We start from the raw sequence: 20888 nt of genomic DNA on the forward strand, positions 1-20888 counted from the left end.
GATAGAGCTGCAGCCCTGGCCGATGAAGCCCTTACTACCCGATCGCAATGGAGGAGGCTTCTGGACAATGAACCACGGCCTGCTCACATGCCCCATCCCCCTCTGATTATATCTGCCCTTCCACCTAGTCGCAGGCCAATGACAATCACGCCTCACGATCCTGGGCCCCAACAGTTCCGACCACGACCTGGGGGTATCACAGAGAGGAGATGTTATGGGTGTGGGCAACCTGGACATTTGCAGTCTGGCTGTCCCTCAAGAATTTGAAGGAAGCCCCACGCAGCCCCACCTCATCCAGTACATCTTGTGCACTCCATCCCGCCTGAGGAAGAGCTACCACCACCCCCACCACCACCATCAAGACTGTATTGTCTTGATGAAGTGTACACTTGAGTAAGATACGCCAAATTTTTGAAGAGATGTTCACCTCTCTGGTGCATCTTTCAGCTGCCATGGTCTCACTTGTAAAAAACGTAGTCAGGGACTGGAAAACATTTCTTTTGTAAAGTATGATGACAATTTCAGGGACGCTTGGCCACGTTTGCTACTGCCTGAGCTCACCCGACTTTTTTAAAATATGACGGAGTTGGCCTGAACTGGCACAAAAATTACCAAAACTCACTATGAGTCGCACAAAAACTTAGCAACATTTCAAACAGGTTTATGCTATATAACAGGCGAAAACTGCTTGATAAATCTGAGCCGTAGTTTAAACCTACAGTACTTCTGTGGCAGAGCTAAATTTACTTTTAACCTCTTTGAGACTATTTTGTTTGAGCAGCATTTCACTGTTTTGTAGTTATGTTTCACAAGGATTTTTCCCTCATTCCTTTTATCCTGTGACTGGCACGATCATGTCACTTGTACCTTAAAAAAACATCTCCAGAATTTGCACATTTCTTACCATGGAATCTAATAAAAATCTACTTTGAAAACAGCCGCAATGCTCATCTTTGTGTCTAGCAGCTACATTGATGTCTCCACGCTGTGCCAGTCATTGCACTGGTTGCTCAGCTGGCATAGAATGCAACATGAATTTATCACACCCACCCACAAAACTCTCCACAGTGCTGCACCGCCCTAAATCTCCTCATGTTTCAGTTATAACCTTACCTATCCCCACCACAGTGCTGCACTGCCCGTCATCTCATCCTGCTTCTCTTTCTACCGGTTTACACGTACTTCCTACAGTGCAGCACCATATTACATCTTCTCACCACTCTCTATGTAACACCTTCTCCAGGATTTCCATTCTTGCCATCAGTCTCAGGGATACTGCAAAAGAGAGGGGCCAGAAGATCACAGCGTCTGGCCACACAAAATTATGCACTGATTAGAACTGCTTCAGCGTACTATTAAACAGTGCAAGATTTTCCTTCGCTCTGTCATTGCAAGTAATAATCAGTTCAGTTGATCACCTGGAGCTCTCCATCCTGAATTCTCCCAGCTGTTCTGTATTGACCACTTCCCTCTGGTATATGCTGTCCATTAGCGCTTGGGAATTGCCAGTCATAGTTCTTACTTCCTGGTTAGGTGTCTGAGGAGAAATTCAGTGTTTGGAGTAGGCGGTTGGAGAATTGTTATAGAGATTGCTGCGTGGAGTTGGTTTGCACATTTATCCTAATTCTCTCCTGTTTGGTTTCTCCTACCTATCCCTCCCCTGTGTTCCACCCTGTTGTTTTGTGAGTATATTTGTATGATTGTAGTTTTATTTCTTCCCTGTCTGTCTTCCCTTGTCTGTGTGTTTTGTATAATCCTATACACTTCAGCCTCACACTTCCATGGGTAGGGGCGGGAACAGATAAGGGCAGAGACAGGAGTGTAGCAAGCTACGTGACCTTTGTGTCTTCACCTTCTGGGGTAATCCGGTGGACTGGGATAATCTAGGGCACTCCCTAGTTCGAGGGATCAGGTAGGCGCTTAACGTCCTTAGTTACTATGTGACAAATATTCTCCATCATCTAAACCTCCGCTCTTGTCTTTCACATGCTGCAGCAGTTTTCTGGGATGCTCTACTCCAGTTTGTCAGTTTAGTTTTCAACTTAAGCATGCCCTAAAGCCACATCTTTTTAGTCTATTTACTATCTATTTACTAGTCTATTTACCTCCTATTTACCTCCCTTTATATTTACCTCCCTTTATATTTAGATAGATAGATATGAGTGAATCTCTTGAAAATCGTTAGATATGCCTTAATTGGCCTCTTTTGTAAAAAACAATAAAATACAACACACACCTGATCAAGGCCCACCGCTCACTATTCTTCCCTCTGCTTTCTTCCCCTCTACTTGCTTTAGAGCTGTCTTCTTTTTGGTTTTCAGAATGGTTTTTCATCTGGATCTTCCCACCATACTCCCAATGCTTGCTTCGGAACGGTCTTCTATTAGGTCTTCGTTCTTTAGTCCAGACATTCCGGCATTGACTACCCCCCATGTGCTCACGTGAGGAGCAATGGTGCCAGTGAGGTACGTCGTGCCCTACTTGACTATACAAGGTTTAGTTAGCACTGGAACATCTGTACCTGATTTGAAGACCTAAGAGAAGACCATTTTTGAAGTGAGTGGTGATGACTTGTGGCAACTGGACAAGTAAGGGGTGAGCCTAGGAAATATGAGTATAATTTTTTGTTATATTTTTTTCTGTCTGTCTTGACAGCTATATAAAGAATTCTGGAAAATGACGCCTGGCTATTTGCCAATTTGCTACATTTGTGCAAACTGACTGCCCAAAAATCGGAATTTTTTGTCAAATTTGATAGATTTTAAAGATTATTATTAGAAATGAGTGAATTGATTCTAAATGTAATACACTTATGTACCCGTAAGCCCCTGCACTTCCATACAATCCAGTAGCACTTTATGTGCACTTACAGAAACCGGCTGTAGGGCTTTACAGCTTTATGACTTGAACCATGAGATAAAATGGGCTTATCCAATTTCCTAGCCTATTTTAGGACATGGATGGGACTTACAATGTGCCATGGTTTTTTGGATGTTGTCTGATCGACATCTGTACTTTTAGCAAGATTTTTTATACCAGCCGTAACATGAAAGCTGCAGATATGAGTGTAGAAAAGACTCATAATTGAATTGTCCTCTGTGGAACGGTGAGGTCCATCCCGCTCTAGTCAGAAAATACATTGTAGCCATATCTACAATATTAAGCTGGAGCTGTGCAATTATTCAGCAACTTCCAGGTTTCGTACGCTTTCTACTCTAATGTCTTGGGAACAAAGATTTGCCTATGAAGTGACGGGACTACCAAGAGTTCAACCGGGGTCCGCTAATCTCCTTTTGTGTTGCCAAAACAGGACTGAACTAGACCAGGACTTTAGAAGTAGATCCTTTAGGCTATGTTGGCACAATATGATTGCACTGCATTCTTTCCTAAATCTGCAGTAAAAACACCCCAATTTTACAATTCAGAGATGATTCTTCACCATGAACGCTTTGTCAAGTTCCTCAGACAATTCCTGAATTATTTTTGCAGCACTGCAGGGGCATTTCTCTGATGAGAGAGGGAGAGGGACTGTCTTTCGGAAATCCTACTGCCTTGAATGGGAGTGGTGAGTCTGTGCAATGGTTAGGTAAATAATTATCGAGATCTATGGTTTCCACAAGAACATTGCCCCACCACGGTTGTCATATCTTCCCTTAATGCATCTTGGGACCATATCTTCCCCAAGTAAATGTTGGTTTTACACATGATAGAAAATCAGATTTATCCAACCAGGACTTCCTTGGTCCATGGTCCAGTTCTGGTGCTCACATGGCCATTGCAGATGCTTTTGATGGTAGAGACAGGAGTCAACCTGGACACTTTGGACTATTTGTGGCTACACTGACTCATACACAGCAAGCTGAGAAGCTCTGCAAGTCCTGTTCTTTCCATGTACCATATTTGTAGTAACCACTGTTTACTGGGAACATCCCACAAGACCTTCCATCTGGGAGATATTCATTCCTTACCCAATTGTCTATCTATCACAGTTCCTTTGACCTTTACACTTGCTCATTTTCCCTGTTACCAACATATCTACTCTAAAAATTGATTGTTCACTTGACTAATATATATCCCCCCGTCCCTTTACGTTAAGTGGGAATAGAGTGAAATATTTTACCTAGTGCTTAATGTACATATGGCATGTTACAAACAAGACTGTGCATCATAATGTTGCCAACTAGAGTACCATACAGTTTATAAAAAGTAGTTGAAGCCACGATTATTATAGGTGAGACTCCTACAAAATTATGTGGGGTCCCTCTGTTTATTAACCAGAAAATGCTAAGTAGACAGCTGCGGGTTGATATTAATTGACTAGGACAGGGCCATGGATATTGGCCCCCACCCAGACTAAAAGCATCATCCCTCAGCCACCCCAGAAATGACGCATGCATTGTTTCCCAATTAGTACCCAATTCTGGCTCTTAGCCTCCGCTCTTCCGACTTGTCCTGGTGTAGTGGCAAGTGGATAATAGTTGTGGGATTGATGTCATATGTTTTATGTTCGCTGAAATCAAGCCATGGGGTTAGTAATGGAGAGGTGTCTATCAGATCCCATAGTTAAATTCAATAAAAACACAGAGTAAAATCCTTTAATTGAAAAAAAATAAGAATAAAAAAGCAAAGTTATACTCACCTTTCCACCAATAATCTGTACTGCTCATGTCCCACAATGATCCCCATGTCAGCTACATCCAGATGGTGGGGTGAGCGGTGACATCAGTGGCCCAGTCTCATTCTAGTAATATCAGCACAAAGCTGTCTGTTTGGCCTTTGCTGGTTAGTAATTATCTGAGGTACCTCATCTCATAATAACCAGTAAAAGATAACAAAACAGCTGTGAGCTGATATTAATATGCTGGGAATCTTTTTGGCTATTGACCCTTTCCCAAAATATTACCACCAGCCCCTAGCTGTTTGCTTTACCTCAGCTGGTTAGGAAAATGAAGGGGGGACCCCAGGACAGTTTTTTTATTTAATTATTTATTTAATACGCGCAATACACAGATGGCCTGTGCTGACTACAAGGCTCATCAGTGTAGCGTTGTCTCGCTGATCGCAAGGAGACCAGGCTACAATGATGAGAGCTGTATTTAGCACCCGACCCCTGAGAATATTGCAGAATATTTTGCGAACCAAAGACAAGCATGTCAACATTTTTTGCACAGACACATGGTCCATGAAAACACACTGACATGTGTACAGAGTCATACATTTGAATGGATGTATATGTCTCTGGTAAGTGTGGAAACTATCACCACATGTACCAGAGCCACTGACATGTGAAAGAGGCCTAACTGTGAGCAGCCTACATGGCGTAAACGTGCTCCCATGGCTGCAGTGCCTACCGACTTGTTGGTCGATGATTTCACTGGATCTTGATTATTTGCCCAAGTGCATTCAGCAACATAATCTTCCTCAGACAACTATTAATGACCCCAGTGATAGCAGCCGAAGCCGTACGTGCCTGGATTTCTGTGGTGCTCATAATTCATGTTTGATAAATCGATTAGAAAATTCTGTTTCCTTATTTTCATCATTTGCAGTAACGTCGCCATCCGGTGATTTCCAGAATTCCACATCTTTTTATTTTTTCTTTTTGCAATTTAAATGTCAAGGATTGTAGTATCTGCCATTACTACCCCTTGTGGTCGGTCGTTCTACAGTCTGTCCACTCTTACTGTCCGGAATCGCCTTTCTTCCACAAGTAATGACTAGAGCGTTTTCAGCAGATCCACTGAAAATTCGAATTAAGCTTTTTCCAAAGTTTTTCATGGGAAAATAAGTTAATATGTAATATGTAAAAAATAAAACATCACTTATTCTCTTCTCTCCGACCCTTTTGCTTCTCATCATCACTTGTCCAATCCTTGTCCCATATTCTGATGCCCGCCACGAGTGCTGAAATCCCTGACCCTGTGCCTCTCACACTGAGACTGAACTTCCGGCTCTGATGTGACTCGGGGGGGTTTGCGTAAGGTGATAGCATCATGATGGGCACCATGAACTTGCTCGCATGTTCATAAAACTGGCAAGCGGCCGCCATTTCTCTGGATCCTCACGGAATTTAATGACTAGAAATCCGCACTTTGGTGAATGCAGAATTTTGGAAAATTCGAGAAGAATTCAATTCCACTTGAAGGTATTTGATCATCTCTACTCCTGTCATCTTTCGGGTTCTTAAACTCTTATAGGTTTCTGTTTTTATTCTGAGCTAAGCAAGCCCGACTTTTCTAACCTCTCAATATAGGAGAGACCTGGCGTAATTATCTAGGTTTTTGCCTTTGAACTGACCTTGGATTTCCAATATCTTTTTTAGAATGACGGCGCTGCCCCCGCTTCATGATTGACAGTGGAAACAGACGCTCTGCTGCACGACTTCACCTCTGCTCTTCGCTGTCAGTCAAGAAGCAGGAGACAGCGCCGGCGGGGAGACGAGAAGAGGAGCCATGGAGTACACATGCCCTGATTCACCCACCCGTGGCACTCGCAAAGGTAATTTGCAAATAAATAAAAGACGACTTTCGGTCTGTTGCGACACTGCAGGGCAATGATAGCAGTACCGTTGGATATGTTTTACCCTACCCAATCCTGCACTACCTCTGAAAGTCTTAACCTCATTCGGACATTTGATTTTCTCATGTGCAAGAAAAACAGACCGATTATTTTGATCAGAGTTTGATCAGAGTTTCACCAGTTTTTCTCGTTTTTGGTAGAAAAAGACTTGCATTGGCGATTTTGAAAAATCTAACACAAGTTTCTGCAGACCTCTCAGAGAAAATCATGTGAATGGCCCCACAGATTCCCTTTCAGTGGAAGTTTCTAGTGTGGCACCACATGGCCAACATCCAGATTTACACTTACCTCCTCGAAAGTGATGAGTGAACATGCTCGGATTACGTCTTATCGAGCATGCTCGGGTGTTATCCGAGGATCTGGGCATGCTCGTGTATTATGTTTGAGTCCCTGCAGCTGCATGATATGAGGATGTCTAAAAGCCGGAAGTCATGCAGCCGCAGGGACTCAAACATAATATACAAGCCCCCTCAGATCTTCACCCGAACGCTCTCATTCTACTTTTGTAGAATCCCAACAGGTTGGTGACACAAGACTTATCCTTCATGAATCCATGCTGGTTGTCAGTTATTATATTATTCTCTGTAATATATTTCTGCAGGTCGTCTTTTATAATGCCCTCAAAAATTTCACACACCACTGATGTTTGCACTTTCTTACCTTTCTTAAATATCAGTACCATGTCAGCCATCCTCCATTCCTATGGCTCCGATCCTGTAGCAAGATGATGATGTGCAGTATTATTTGTGTTTTTCTCCTTACATGACTGATGGTCGCAGCATGTGTTATTATTTCTCGGAGGAATCTTATGTGCATTTTGTCAGTACTCAATAAAACAAGCACAATTACACGGAATAACATTTTCAAGGAAGAAATTCTTAAAACGTGGTGAAATCCCAGGAAATTGAGGACGGGTGGTGACCGTGTTATCTCAGTGATACAACATACAAGTCTAATCGTTCTCATTATCCCACGGCTGCTACTTCCAGGATTTTTTATTGTCGTTCACAAACTGGCGTTTTAAAGCAACAGGACATTTTTCCGATTCATTTTCAACTTATGCCTCAGAATTTTGGCCTGGTTCCTTTATTCTTGTCTATACAGGCTCAGACTGGCCCATAGGGGAACAGGGCAATTCCCCGGTGGGCCCCCTGTGCAGATCTGGGCCATCAACTCCATTCTGTGGGCAGTACTTGTCATAATTCACTTGATTCACTCTGTACGGAAAAAAAAAATCAGCATCTCAGCATTCATGAACCAAACTACTCAGTTTATAATTATATAGATATATAGGTAAATTTGTGGATGAGGGTAGTGTAATTTGTATGCAGATGAAAAGTGGGACCCTCAAAGTCAATGTTACTGGTGGACCCTTAGCATTCCAGTCTGACACTGCGTCTATATGTGGGTTTAACCCTATTTCTTGACATTGCTTTCAGACCAGTGTTTGTTATTATTATTTTTATTATTATTATTTATTAATATAGCGCCATGGCGCTTTACATGTGAGGAGGGGTATACATAATAAAAACAAGTACAATAATCTTGAACAATACAAGTCATAACTGGTACAGGAGGAGAGAGGACCCTGCCCGCGAGGGCTCACAATCTACAAGGGATGGGTGAGGATACAGTAGGTGAGGATAGAGCTGGTCATGCAGCGGTTTGGTTGATTGGTGGTTACTGCAGGTTGTAGGCTTGTCGGAAGAGGTGGGTCTTCAGGTTCTTTTTGAAGGTTTCGATGGTAGGCGAGAGTCTGATGTGTTGTGGTAGAGAGTTCCAGAGTAGGGGGGATGAGCGAGAGAAATCTTGTATGCGATTGTGGGAAGAGGAGATAAGAGGGGAATAGAGAAGGAGATCTTGTGAGGATCGGAGGTTGCGTGTAGGTAAGTGCCGGGAGACGAGGTCACAGATGTATGGAGGAGACAGGTTGTGGATGGCTTTGTAATGTCATAATTAGGGTTTTGTACTGGAGTCTCTGGGTAATGGGGAGCCAGTGAAGGGATTGACAGAGGGGAGAGGCCGGGGAATAGCGGGGGGACAGGTGGATTAGTCGGGCAGCAGAGTTTCGAATAGATTGGAGGGGTGCGAGAGTGTTAGAGGGGAGGCCACAGAGCAGGAGGTTACAGTAGTCAAGGCGGGAGATGATGAGGGCATGGACTAGGGTTTTTGCAGATTCTTGGTTTCGGAATATACGGATCCGTGAAATATTTTTGAGTTGAAGGCGGCAGGAAGTGGAAAGGGCTTGGATATGCGGTTGTTCTGACCTGTATACTGTATGTCTTACCGTGTTGTATGAATCCTGCTGCCCATGACTTTCAGATTTCTGCATCACTGAGATACACAGGAACATCAGTCTCCCATGTACTTCAATTGCACAGAAGTTTAATTGCACTAGTGATGGACAGTCCGGCTCTCCTGGCTCCGCTCACCAAATAGAGCCAGCTCTTTTGGATCCTAAATGGATCCATTTTAAATATGTGATCACAATGACATTAATGCATACAAAATGCAGCTCACCCACGGACAAAACTCCGCCTACTTGCGCTTAGCCAATTAAGTTCATGAGTGGGTGGAGTTTAGTTCAGTTGGGCGGAGTTATGTGCTGGACACCAGAATTTTACGCCCAATGAGAGTCATTCAGAGAATTTAGTGGTTCTCACTGGGCTGCCGGCTCCTATCGTACACAGCAGGGAGTCGGATCATTCGCAAATGACCCATCACTAAATGGATAGGAAGTGTGCATGTAGAGTTGTTGCTGTGAGTGCAGAGATCATGTGTGCAGCTGAGTCAGAACCAGACAACAGAGCGGAGTAGCTACTCTTAGAAACTACATTGATATACCCTAGGGATTCCCGGTAGAAGGGCCACAAGGGGCAGGTGAAGGACTCTGCCATCCAACTAATTCATCGCTTATCGGCATGCTAAATTTGCAGAATGGGCAAAACAAAAATTGGAACAGGACCCTCAGTTTACACAGAACATTCTGTTCAGTGATGAGGCAAACTTTTTTGGGTGGACCATTTATATGGATACACCTAAATAACATGGGAATGGTGACAGTTTTCTTGCGTAGGGTGTCTTGCATTGAAATCTTCTGCAATGACCCGGGTACTGCATTCTCCAGATATCAACACAATTGCTATCCACTCCTCACGTGTTAACCTCTGCGACATGTCAATGACTGTAAACAAAGAGAAACTTGTAAATAACTCATGAAAGTTACATTAAAACCAAGCACACCATTATTTTTCTTGTGAAATTCTCAATGAGTTTGATGTGTCACATGACCCTCTTCCCATTGGAAAAAATAATTTGGATCCAAAATGGCTGACTTCAAAATGGCCGCCATGGTCACCACCCATCTTGAAAAGTTTTCCCCCTCTCATATGATATCACCAACCATTCCCATTTTATTTAGGTATATCCATATAAATGGCCCACCCTGTAGAATAATTCAGCATGTGCCCATGTTTCTGCTAATCTGTACAATTCCTTCTCTGCTCCACTACATTATTCACATCTTCTTTCAGTATTCCCCTCTTCTTTGGAATTACCTGCCTGACACTATCTATCACCCTTCAACTTCCCATACCTTAAATGTGTGTTCTTCTAAAGTCATTTTCTTAGGATATCATAAAAGTGAAGGAGTTGGCAGAGTTGGCTTGGCTGCTTGTTGTAAGCTTACTGTACATTCATATAACTGTTAAGAATAAACTGTCCTGTGTGAATACCTGAGGAATAACACTTTTTTCTGGCTATTGTATAACTGGTAACTTGCATTTTCACCATATTTTTCCTCTGGAGGCTTCATCTTTTATTTGCAATCTACACTGAGCTGGTGGGAGGAACCAAGCTGGTGCAATCACTTCCATATACAGCACATAGAGATATGAGATGTCACGCTCTTCATTTCCTTTTTTAGCACACAAATACAATCATCAGCTGCATGGAAAACATTGCATAGCAATAGTGAGCACTCTACAGGAGAGAGAGAGGACCCCACTGACCATAAGAGCTTACACTCTACAGGAGAGAAAGAGAGAGGACCCCACTGACCATAAGAGCTTATACTCTACAGGAGAGAGAGAGGACCCCACTGACCATAAGAGCTTACACTCTACAGGAGAGAGAGAGGACCCCACTGACCATAAGAGCTTACACTCTACCGGAGAGAGAGGACCCCACTGACCATAAGAGCTTACACTCTACAGGAGAGAGAGGACCCCACTGATCATAAGAGCTTACACTCTACAGGAGAGAGAGGACCCCACTGACCATAAGAGCTTACACTCTACAGGAGAGAGAGGACCCCACTGACCATAAGAGCTTACACTCTACAGGAGAGAGAGGACCCCACTGACCATAACAGCCTACACTCTACAGGAGAGAGAGGACTCCGCTGACCATAAGAGCTTATACTCTACAGGAGAGAGAGAGGACCCCACTGACCATAAGAGCTTACACTCTACAGGAGAGAGAGAGAGAGGACCCCACTGACCATAAGAGCTTACACTCTACAGGAGAGAGAGGACCCCACTGACCATAAGAGCTTAAACTCTACAGGAGAGAGAGGACCCCACTGACCATAAGAGCTTACACTCTACAGGAGAGAGAGAGGACCCCGCTGACCATAAGAGCTTACACTCTACAGGAGAGAGAGGACCCCACTGACCATAAGAGCTTATACTCTACAGGAGAGAGAGAGGACCCCACTGACCATAAGAGCTTACACTCTACAGGAGAGAAAGAGAGAGGACCCCACTGACCATAAGAGCTTACACTCTACAGGAGAGAGAGGACCCCACTGACCATAAGAGCTTATACTCTACAGGAGAGAGAGGACCCCACTGACCATAAGAGCTTACACTCTACAGGAGAGAGAGGACCCCGCTGACCATAAGAGCTTACACTCTACAGGAGAGAGAGGACCCTGCTGACCATAAGAGCTTACACTCTACAGGAGAGAGAGGACCCCACTGACCATAAGAGCTTACACTCTACAGGAGAGAGAGGACCCCGCTGACCATAAGAGCTTACACTCTACAGGAGAAAGAGGACCCTGCTGACCATAAGAGCTTACACTCTACAGGAGAGAGAGGACCCTGCTGACCATAAGAGCTTATACTCTACAGGAGAGAGAGGACCCCACTGACCATAAGAGCTTACACTCTACAGGAGAGAGAGGACCCCACTGACCATAAGAGCTTACATTCTACAGGAGAGAGAGAGGACTCCGCTGACCATAAGAGCTTACACTCTACAGGAGAGTAACAAGCAGAAAAACACACAGCTACAGATGTACCTCATAATGAACATTGATCATAAGCAGATATATATAGAAGTATAGAGGCAATCCATAGCCAAAATAATAGGACTATCAGGATCCACTAGAGTCAACAAGAAAACACCACAAAAGAAATAGTGGAAAAATTTCCAAAACTAGTAAAAAATATGCAATATAAATTTTATTATAAATACAGAAGGTAACAGACAGGGATGAAGCTAAAACAAGCAGTGAACCATGTCAAAGCACAAACGGTGGGAGACCGCACATAATGCCCGATATCACAAGAGTGGAAGCATAACACATATTGAAAATAGCAGTCTAAGCGTAAATATCATGCCTATCCAACATACCTAGTGGTGTGTAACAAGGGCACCAGCAGTCACCCGCCCTCCCCGACGCGCGTTTCGAAAGTAAAACTTCCTTCCCCAGGAGAGAGAGGACCCCGCTGACCATAAGAGCTTACACTCTACAGGAGAGAGAGAGAGGACCTCACTGACCATAAGAGCTTACACTCTACAGGAGAGAGAGAAAGGACCCTGCTGACCATAAGAGCTTACACTCTACAGAAGAGGACCCCGCTGACCATAAGAGCTGACACTCTACAGGAGATAGAGGACCCCACTGACCATAAGAGCTTACACTCTACAGGAGAGAGAGAGGACCCCACTGACCATAAGAGCTTACACTCTACAGGAGAGAGGACCCCACTGACTATAAGAGCTTACACTCTACCGGAGTGAGAGGACCCCACTGACCATAAGCGCTTACACTCTACAGGAGAGAGAGGACCCCACTGACTATATACACTCACCGGCCACTTTATTAGGTACACCATGCTAGTAACGGGTTGGACCCCCTTTTGCCTTCAGAACTGCCTCAATTCTTCGTGGCATAGATTCAACAAGGTGCTGGAAGCATTCCTCAGAGATTTTGGTCCATATTGACATGATGGCATCACACAGTTGCCGCAGATTTGTCGGCTGCACATCCCAAAGATGCTCCATACAAGGCAGGATGGATCCATGCTTTCATGTTGTTTACGCCAAATTCTGACCCTACCATCCGAATGTCGCAGCAGAAATCGAGACTCATCAGACCAAGCAACGTTTTTCCAATCTTCTACTGTCCAATTTCGATGAGCTTGTACAAATTGTAGCCTCAGTTTCCTGTTCTTAGCTGAAAGGAGTGTTACCCGGTGTGGTCTTCTGCTGCTGTAGCCCATCTGCCTCAAAGTTCGACGCACTGTGCGTTCAGAGATGCTCTTAGGCCTACCTTGGTTGTAACGGGTGGCGATTTGAGTCACTGTTGCCTTTCTATCAGCTCGAACCAGTCTGCCCATTCTCCTCTGACCTCTGGCATCAACAAGGCATTTCCGCCCACAGAACTGCCGCTCACTGGATTTTTTTTCTTTTTCGGACCATTCTCTGTAAACCCTAGAGATGGTTGTGCGTGAAAATCCCAGTAGATCAGCAGTTTCTGAAATACTCAGACCAGCCCTTCTGGCACCAACAACCATGCCACGTTCAAAGGCACTCAAATCACCTTTCTTCCCCATACTGATGCTCGGTTTGAACTGCAGGAGATTGTCTTGACCATGTCTACATGCCTAAATGCACTGAGTTGCCGCCATGTGATTGGCTGATTAGAAATTAAGTGTTAACAAGAAGTTGGACAGGTGTACCTAATAAAGTGGCCAGTGAGTGTATATATATATATATATATATATATATATATATATATATATATATATATATATACACTCACCGGTCACTTTATTAGGTACACCATGCTAGTAACGGGTTGGACCCCCTTTTGCCTTCAGAACTGCCTCAATTCTTCGTGGCATAGATTCAACAAGGTGCTGGAAGCATTCCTCAGAGATTTTGGTCCATATTGACATGATGGCATCACACAGTTGCCGCAGATTTGTCGGCTGCACATCCCAAAGATGCTCCATACAAGGCAGGATGGATCCATGCTTTCATGTTGTTTACGCCAAATTCTGACCCTACCATCCGAATTTCGCAGCAGAAATCGAGACTCATCAGACCAAGCAACGTTTTTCCAATCTTCTACTGTCCAATTTCGATGAGCTTGTACAAATTGTAGCCTCAGTTTCCTGTTCTTAGCTGAAAGGAGTGGTACCCGGTGTGGTCTTCTGCTGCTGTAGCCCATCTGTCTCAAAGTTCGACGCACTGTGCGTTCAGAGATGCTCTTAGGCCTACCTTGGTTGTAACGGGTGGCGATTTGAGTCACTGTTGCCTTTCTATCAGCTCGAACCAGTCTGCCCATTGTCCTCTGACCTCTGGCATCAACAAGGCATTTCCGCCCACAGAACTGCCGCTCACTGGATTTTTTTTCTTTTTCGGACCATTCTCTGTAAACCCTAGAGATGGTTGTGCGTGAATATCCCAGTAGATCAGCAGTTTCTGAAATACTCAGACCAGCCCTTCTGGCACCAACAACCATGCCACGTTCAAAGGCACTCAAATCACCTTTCTTCCCCATACTGATGCTCGGTTTGAACTGCAGGAGATTGTCTTGACCATGTCTACATGCCTAAATGCACTGAGTTGCCGCCATGTGATTGGCTGATTAGAAATTAAGTGTTAACAAGAAGTTGGACAGGTGTACCTAATAAAGTGGCCGGTGAGTGTATATATATATATATATATATATATACTGTACATATATACATTGCTCAAAAAATAAAGGGAACACTTAAACAACAGAATATATCTCCAAGTAAATTAAACTTCTGTGAAATCAAACTGTCCACTTAGGAAGCAACAGTGATTGACAATCAATTTCACATGCTGTTGTTCAAATGGAATAGACAATAGATGGAAATTATTGGTAATTATCAAGACACCCTCAATAAAGGAGTGGTTCTGCAGGTGGGGACCACAGACCACATCTCAGTACCAATGCTTTCTGGCTGATGTTTTGGTCACTTTTGAATGTTGGTTGTGCTTTCACACTCGTGGTAGCATGAGACGGACGCTACAACCCACATAAGTGGCTCAGGTAGTGCAGCTCATCCAGGTTGGCACATCAATGCGAGCTGTGGCAAGAAGGTTTACTGTGTCTGTCAGCGTAGTGTCCAGTGGCTGGAGGCGCTACCAGGAGACAGGCCAGTACACAAGGAGATGTGGATGGGGCCGTAAGAGGGCAGCAACCCAGCAGCAGGACCGCAACCTCAGCCTTTTTGCAAGGAGGAACAGTAGGAGCACTGACAGAGCCCTGCAAAATGACCTCCAGCAGGCCACAAATGTGCATGTGTCTGCACAAATGGTTAGAAATGGACTCCATGAGGATGGTCTGAGTGCCCGACGTCCACAGATGGGGGTTGTGCTCAAAGCCCAACACTGTTCAGGACGCTTGGCATTTGCCACAGAACACCAGGATTGGCAAATTTGCCACTGGCGCCCTGTGCTTTTCACAGATGAAAGCAGGTTCACACTGAGCACATGTGACAGACGTGACAGAGTCTGGAGACACCATGGAGAGTGATCTGCTGCCTGCAACATCCTTCAGCATGACCGGTTTGGCAGTGGGTCAGTAATGGTGTGGGGTGGCATTTCTTTGGAGGGCTGCACAGCCCTCAATGTGCTCACCAGAGGTAGCCTGAATGCCATTAGGTACCAAGATGAGATTCTCAGACCCCTTGTGAGACCATATGCTGGTGCGGTTGGCCCTGGGTTCCTCCTAATGCAGGACAATGCCAGACCTCATTTGGCTGGAGTGTGTCAGCAGTTCCTCAAGATGAAGGCATTGAAGCTATGGACTGGCCTGCCCGTTCCCTGGACCTGAATCCGATTGAACACATGTGGAACATCATGTCTCGCACCATCCACCAACGTCACATTGCACCACAGACTGTCCAGGAGTTGGCGGATGCTTTAGTCCAGGTCTGGGAGGAGATCCCTCAGGAGACCATCCACCGCCTCATCAGGAGCATGCCCAGGCGTTGTAGGGAGGTCATACAGGCACATGGAGGCCACACACAATACTGAGCATCTTTTCCTTGTCATGAGGAATTTCCACTGAAGTTGGATCAGCCTGTAACTTCATTTTCCACTTCGATTTTGAGCATCATTCCAACTCCAGACCTCCATGGCATATTAGTTGTGATTTACGTTGATCATTTTTATGTTCTATTGTTCTCAACTCATTCCACTATGTAATGAATAAACATTTACAACTGTAATATTTCATTCAGTGATATCTAGGATGTGGGATTTTAGTGTTCCCTTTATTTTTTTGACCAGTATATATATATATATATATACACAGCTCTGGCAAAACTTAAGAGACCACCACATCACAACCCCAGCCCAATCTCCAGACCTGAGCCCCATTAAAAAATGGATAGTCACAAGCCATCAAGGAAGAACTGCTTATGTTATTGTACTAGGAGTGGCATAAGGTCACCCAAAAGCAGTGTGAAAAACTGGTGCCAAGAGGTATGAAAGCTGTGATTAAAAATCATGGTTATTCCACAAAATATTGATTTCTCAACTCTTCCTGAGTTATAACATTACTATTGTTGTTTCTAAATGATTATGAACTTGTTTTCTTGCATTATTTGAGCTCTGAAAGCAATGCATTTTTTTTTTTATTTTGACCATTTCTCCTTTTCAGAAAAAAATACAAAATGTATTGCTTGGAACTTGGGAGACATGTTGTTAGAAGTTTATAGAATAAAAGAAAAATTTACATTTTACTCAAAAATATACCTATAAAGAGAAAAATCAGACAAACTGAACATTTTGCAGTGGTCTTTTAATTTTTGCCAGAGCTGTATATATCATGGAAAGCTGCGTAGCAACACAAAATGACATTAGCTCCCTCCTGCTTCAGCAGTGTATGAATTGATGGTTGGCAAGGGATTTTTTTTTACGAATTGCATATGAACCTCAAAGTGTTTGAGTTCACGTGAAACCGTGTTTTTCTGCAATCTTGACTTGAGCTGGATCGATCCGCTCATCTGAGTTTGTATATTTTCCCTGTGTTGGTCTGGGTTCCCTCCGGGTTCTCCGGTTTCCTCCCACATTCCAAAGACATACTGATAGGGATTATAGATTGTGAGCCCCAACAGGGACAGCGATGATAATGTGTGCAAACTGTAAAGCGCTGCGGAATATGTTAGCGCTATATAAAAATAAAGATTATTATCATCTCTAGTAATTAACATAAATAAAAATATCACAGTTGTATTTATCTTTCTGCATTTAGCAAAAAAAAATTGATAAATAAATGTAGCGCTTGCACATGTGATAGCACAACGGTGCCTAAACAAATTAAACCTTGTCAATCAAAAACAAAGCTATTTAGAAAAAAAAAGTTTTGACTATTATAATTTTAACCTTTTGAAGGTGAAAACAAATAAAAATTCTTCTGAGAATCGCATCAGCAACATTTCTTAGTGATCAAATTAAAACTTTGTAGCGTTCCACTGCCTCTCTCCTCTTTAAGGTTTTTGTTTATCTTTTTATTTTTTTTAAGTTTGGCGGAAAATATATTGATATCATTTGTAGATATTTGTGTAATGTGTAAGTATATAATTCATATAATCACACCTCAAGGACTCACGTTCTGTACAGAGACCCTTTACTGTCACTTTTCACCCTGATTGTTACATTAATTAGCAAAGAATATTGAACCCATTTAATGATGTAGTAGAAATATTGAGCCGTATTGTGTCTCAGACATAAGACCTGATGGCGCACAGCGTATCCGCGGTGTAATGCCGATGCGACGCCTTTATCAGCTTTTTTATTTCTGGATTGAGATGTCCTTTGGCTATTTGAACTGCTGACATAATAAGAGGGATGTCGAGGGGCAACTTGTACAATGTGACTGAAGGAATCTCATTAGACACTTGAATAAATGTTCCCTCGCTGCCGATCTACGAAAGGGAATATTCTGTCCCTCATTTATTATACTAATATCAGCCTCGGAGAACGGATTATGGTATTTGTACAGACTGAAGTGTTACGAGATCAGAATAAAATAAGACTTTTCATGTCTTAAAATGAATAATAATAATAATAATATGTCTACTGAATGCGTCACTATAACCAGCCGGTCCAGCAGAAAGCCATGTACATGGTGAGGTGCAAATCATTGTTCTAGACGTCCAGTAGAGGAATATGAGAAGTCCAAAAAATCATTGCAAAATGATCAAGGGAATTCGAAGCCACCTAGCATCAGCAGTGCAAGCATTAGAAGCATTGGGTGTATTGACATTGGCAACTGGATATGATCGTAGACGGCCATTTGGTGCCATTATAATGCATCATGGTGCTTCCACGCAGAAGAAGTCCTGGTGCTCAGAAAATTCACGCGAGTCGCACAAACGCTCACTACCTGTCACGCTGTGACGGTCTTCGGTAAGTGAAAGGGGAATCAAACTGTTCCTGGAACTGGGACCCTAAGTATCCCTGTCCCAGGGGTACTCTTGAAGGTAGAGAGGCCTGAGGCTCCGATGTTACTATGCTCCTGTTAAACCCTAATATTTCCCCTCCCCCACCCTATGAGGCATGGGATATAAATGTATGGTAAACAAGACAAAAAGACAAAACAGGGATAACAGAAAACCCCTATTATATAAAAGCACTAACCAACAATAGGGAGGATAGGGACAGGGAGGAATAATCTAAATAGGAACAGGGACCAGGCGATAAACACACACGTACTGCAGCAAACCACAGAACACTACTACAACAACTCTACTCCAACCACTTAGCTTTAGCACACAGCACAGGAAGACAAATCTTTCACCAGCAGGGACTAACCACCCAGAGCCTGTATACTGTAAATAGAGTAAGCAAATGATAAGCAGTTGCAGCTGAGAACAACCAGACTGTATGGTCTCAGTCAGCATGGAAAGAGTCCTTAACCCTCTCAGCACCGAAGGAACAAAATCCATTTAAAATAGGACATGAATCACACAATCTGTAAAGAAGACTTGCGATTCATTAACCAACGTGACCGTCTAACTCCAGGTCTTCCAGCGGGACATGATACGCTCATGACACTTCCTGATACAAAACACCAGAATTTGAAGTGTGCCAATGGTTCCACGGGCTGCGGTCCAATATTCTTTGATGAAAATGTGAACACAGCCTGTAACATGCATGAAGTTCTGCAATTTTATACAAAGCTAAAAAATATAGACGCCTTCTGGTTTGTTTGGTGACGAAGTTCTTAACTTTTAACACTGTTCCTCTGGGCTCCTCTCAGCTGATTCATGATCATGAGAAAGATGAGCTGAACTTGGTCAAAAATCAGCTGAGAGGAGATGATTTTATTCAAAATTACATGACTAAATTGAATTAAATGAATAAATTGTTCCCAAAGATGTCTATATTCTTCATCTAATCCCAAGCGCAATGATTATTTGTTACTATGAGTTTTTTGTATGGCACACTCTACTTCCTAACGTAATTTTTGTTCAACTTATCTTCATTTACTTAACTTGATTTTATAGTGTAGTTACAGATATGGGTTAAATAAAATACAGCAAGGACTTCTTTTTATCCTCACATGAAATTTTTTTTCAAACCCATATTTGAAATGACACTAAAATAAAGATTAATAAATGAAGATAATAAAATGGCTAATTTTAGATTGTTTAATTTCAACTTTTTATGAAATTCCATTCCCAGTTTTATTGTTTTATAATTTATTTCTTTACATTATCTTTATCTTTATCTGCATCATAACACACTTCCTATCATCTTATATATATATGTTTTTTTACATTTTGGATATGTTTCAGTAATTGACAGACATAGAGATATATGTAACATTGTACAGTATTCAAAAATAATGCAAAAACCATCAAAAAGGCATAATGTATATATTACAATGAGAAAGAATATTGTGTAATGTATACACAAAAAATGTATGGGCAAAATGTTACATCTCAAACACTTGTTAATATGTGCTCTTATTTTTATCTTCACATGCCATCCAGAAACAGGATATTCTGAATCAAGTAAGTAATTTTTAAATTATTAAACTACATTTCAAATATTTGACTTGTTTCTACAAAATGTATGATAAAAATCTGAGGAATTACCTCAAAATCCCATTTATAGTGAATAATATAGTACAGTAATTATATTCTTGTACATATGGGCAATATTATAGTAGTTATATTCTTGTACATAGGAGCAGTATTATAGTAGTTATATTCTTGTACATAGGGGCAGTATTATAGTAGATATTCTTGTACATAGGGAGCAGTATTATAGTAGTTATATTCTTGTACATAGGAGCAGTATTATAGTAGTTATATTCTTGTACATAGGAGCAGTATTATAGTAGTTATATTCTTGTACATAGGAGCAGTATTATAGTAGTTATATTCTTGTACATAGGAGCAGTATTATAGTAGTTATATTCTTGTACATAGGGGCAGTGTTATGATCCTAGTGGCAAGGATAGCAGGTCGGACTAGCTAAGTAACTGAACAGACTACTAGCTCTGGGGAAGTGGTAACTAGATTGACCGCAACCTGATCCTATCCGCAAACAACTATAGGCAGCCGTGGAGCGTTACCTAAAAATCCTAGACATCTCGTCACGGCCTGAGAAACTGACTATTCCTGGAGGGAAAGAAAGTCCTCTCTTGCCTCAGTGGAATGACCCCAAAGATATAGAATAGCCCCCCACAAATATTAACGGTGAGTTAAAGGGAAAGCACAAACGCAGAGATGAAATCAGATTTAGCAAATGAGGCCCGCTAATACTAGATAGCAGAAAATAGGAAGGGAACTGTGCGGTCAATAAAAAACCCTATTCAAAATATCCACGCAGAGATTGCTCGAGCCCCCGCACCAACTAATGGTGCGGGGGAAGCAACTCCGTACCCCAGAGCTTACCAGCAAAAAGAAATCACATGTTAGCAAGCTGGACTAGACTCATCATACACAGAAATCATATTGCAGGCAGATGAGCAAAAAATATTCAAACAGAACTTAGCTTATCCTGAAGAGGCAGAAAACGAG

General features: G+C 42.6%; 1 protein-coding gene across 3 annotated transcripts in view; it reads left to right on the forward strand.

The window, feature by feature from the left end:
* The window catches only part of DGKB (diacylglycerol kinase beta), a 655304-nt gene that overhangs the window by 162289 nt on the left and 472127 nt on the right, over positions 1 to 20888 (forward strand). For all 3 annotated transcript variants that reach the window (XM_077268080.1, XM_077268081.1, XM_077268082.1), the window contains exon 4: positions 19854 to 19874. In XM_077268080.1, the coding sequence (XP_077124195.1) occupies positions 19854 to 19874 (21 nt within the window). The remainder of the gene's footprint in view (positions 1 to 19853; positions 19875 to 20888) is intronic.

Source organism: Ranitomeya variabilis, chromosome 6, assembly GCF_051348905.1.
Source record: "Ranitomeya variabilis isolate aRanVar5 chromosome 6, aRanVar5.hap1, whole genome shotgun sequence".
NCBI lineage: Eukaryota > Metazoa > Chordata > Amphibia > Anura > Dendrobatidae > Ranitomeya > Ranitomeya variabilis.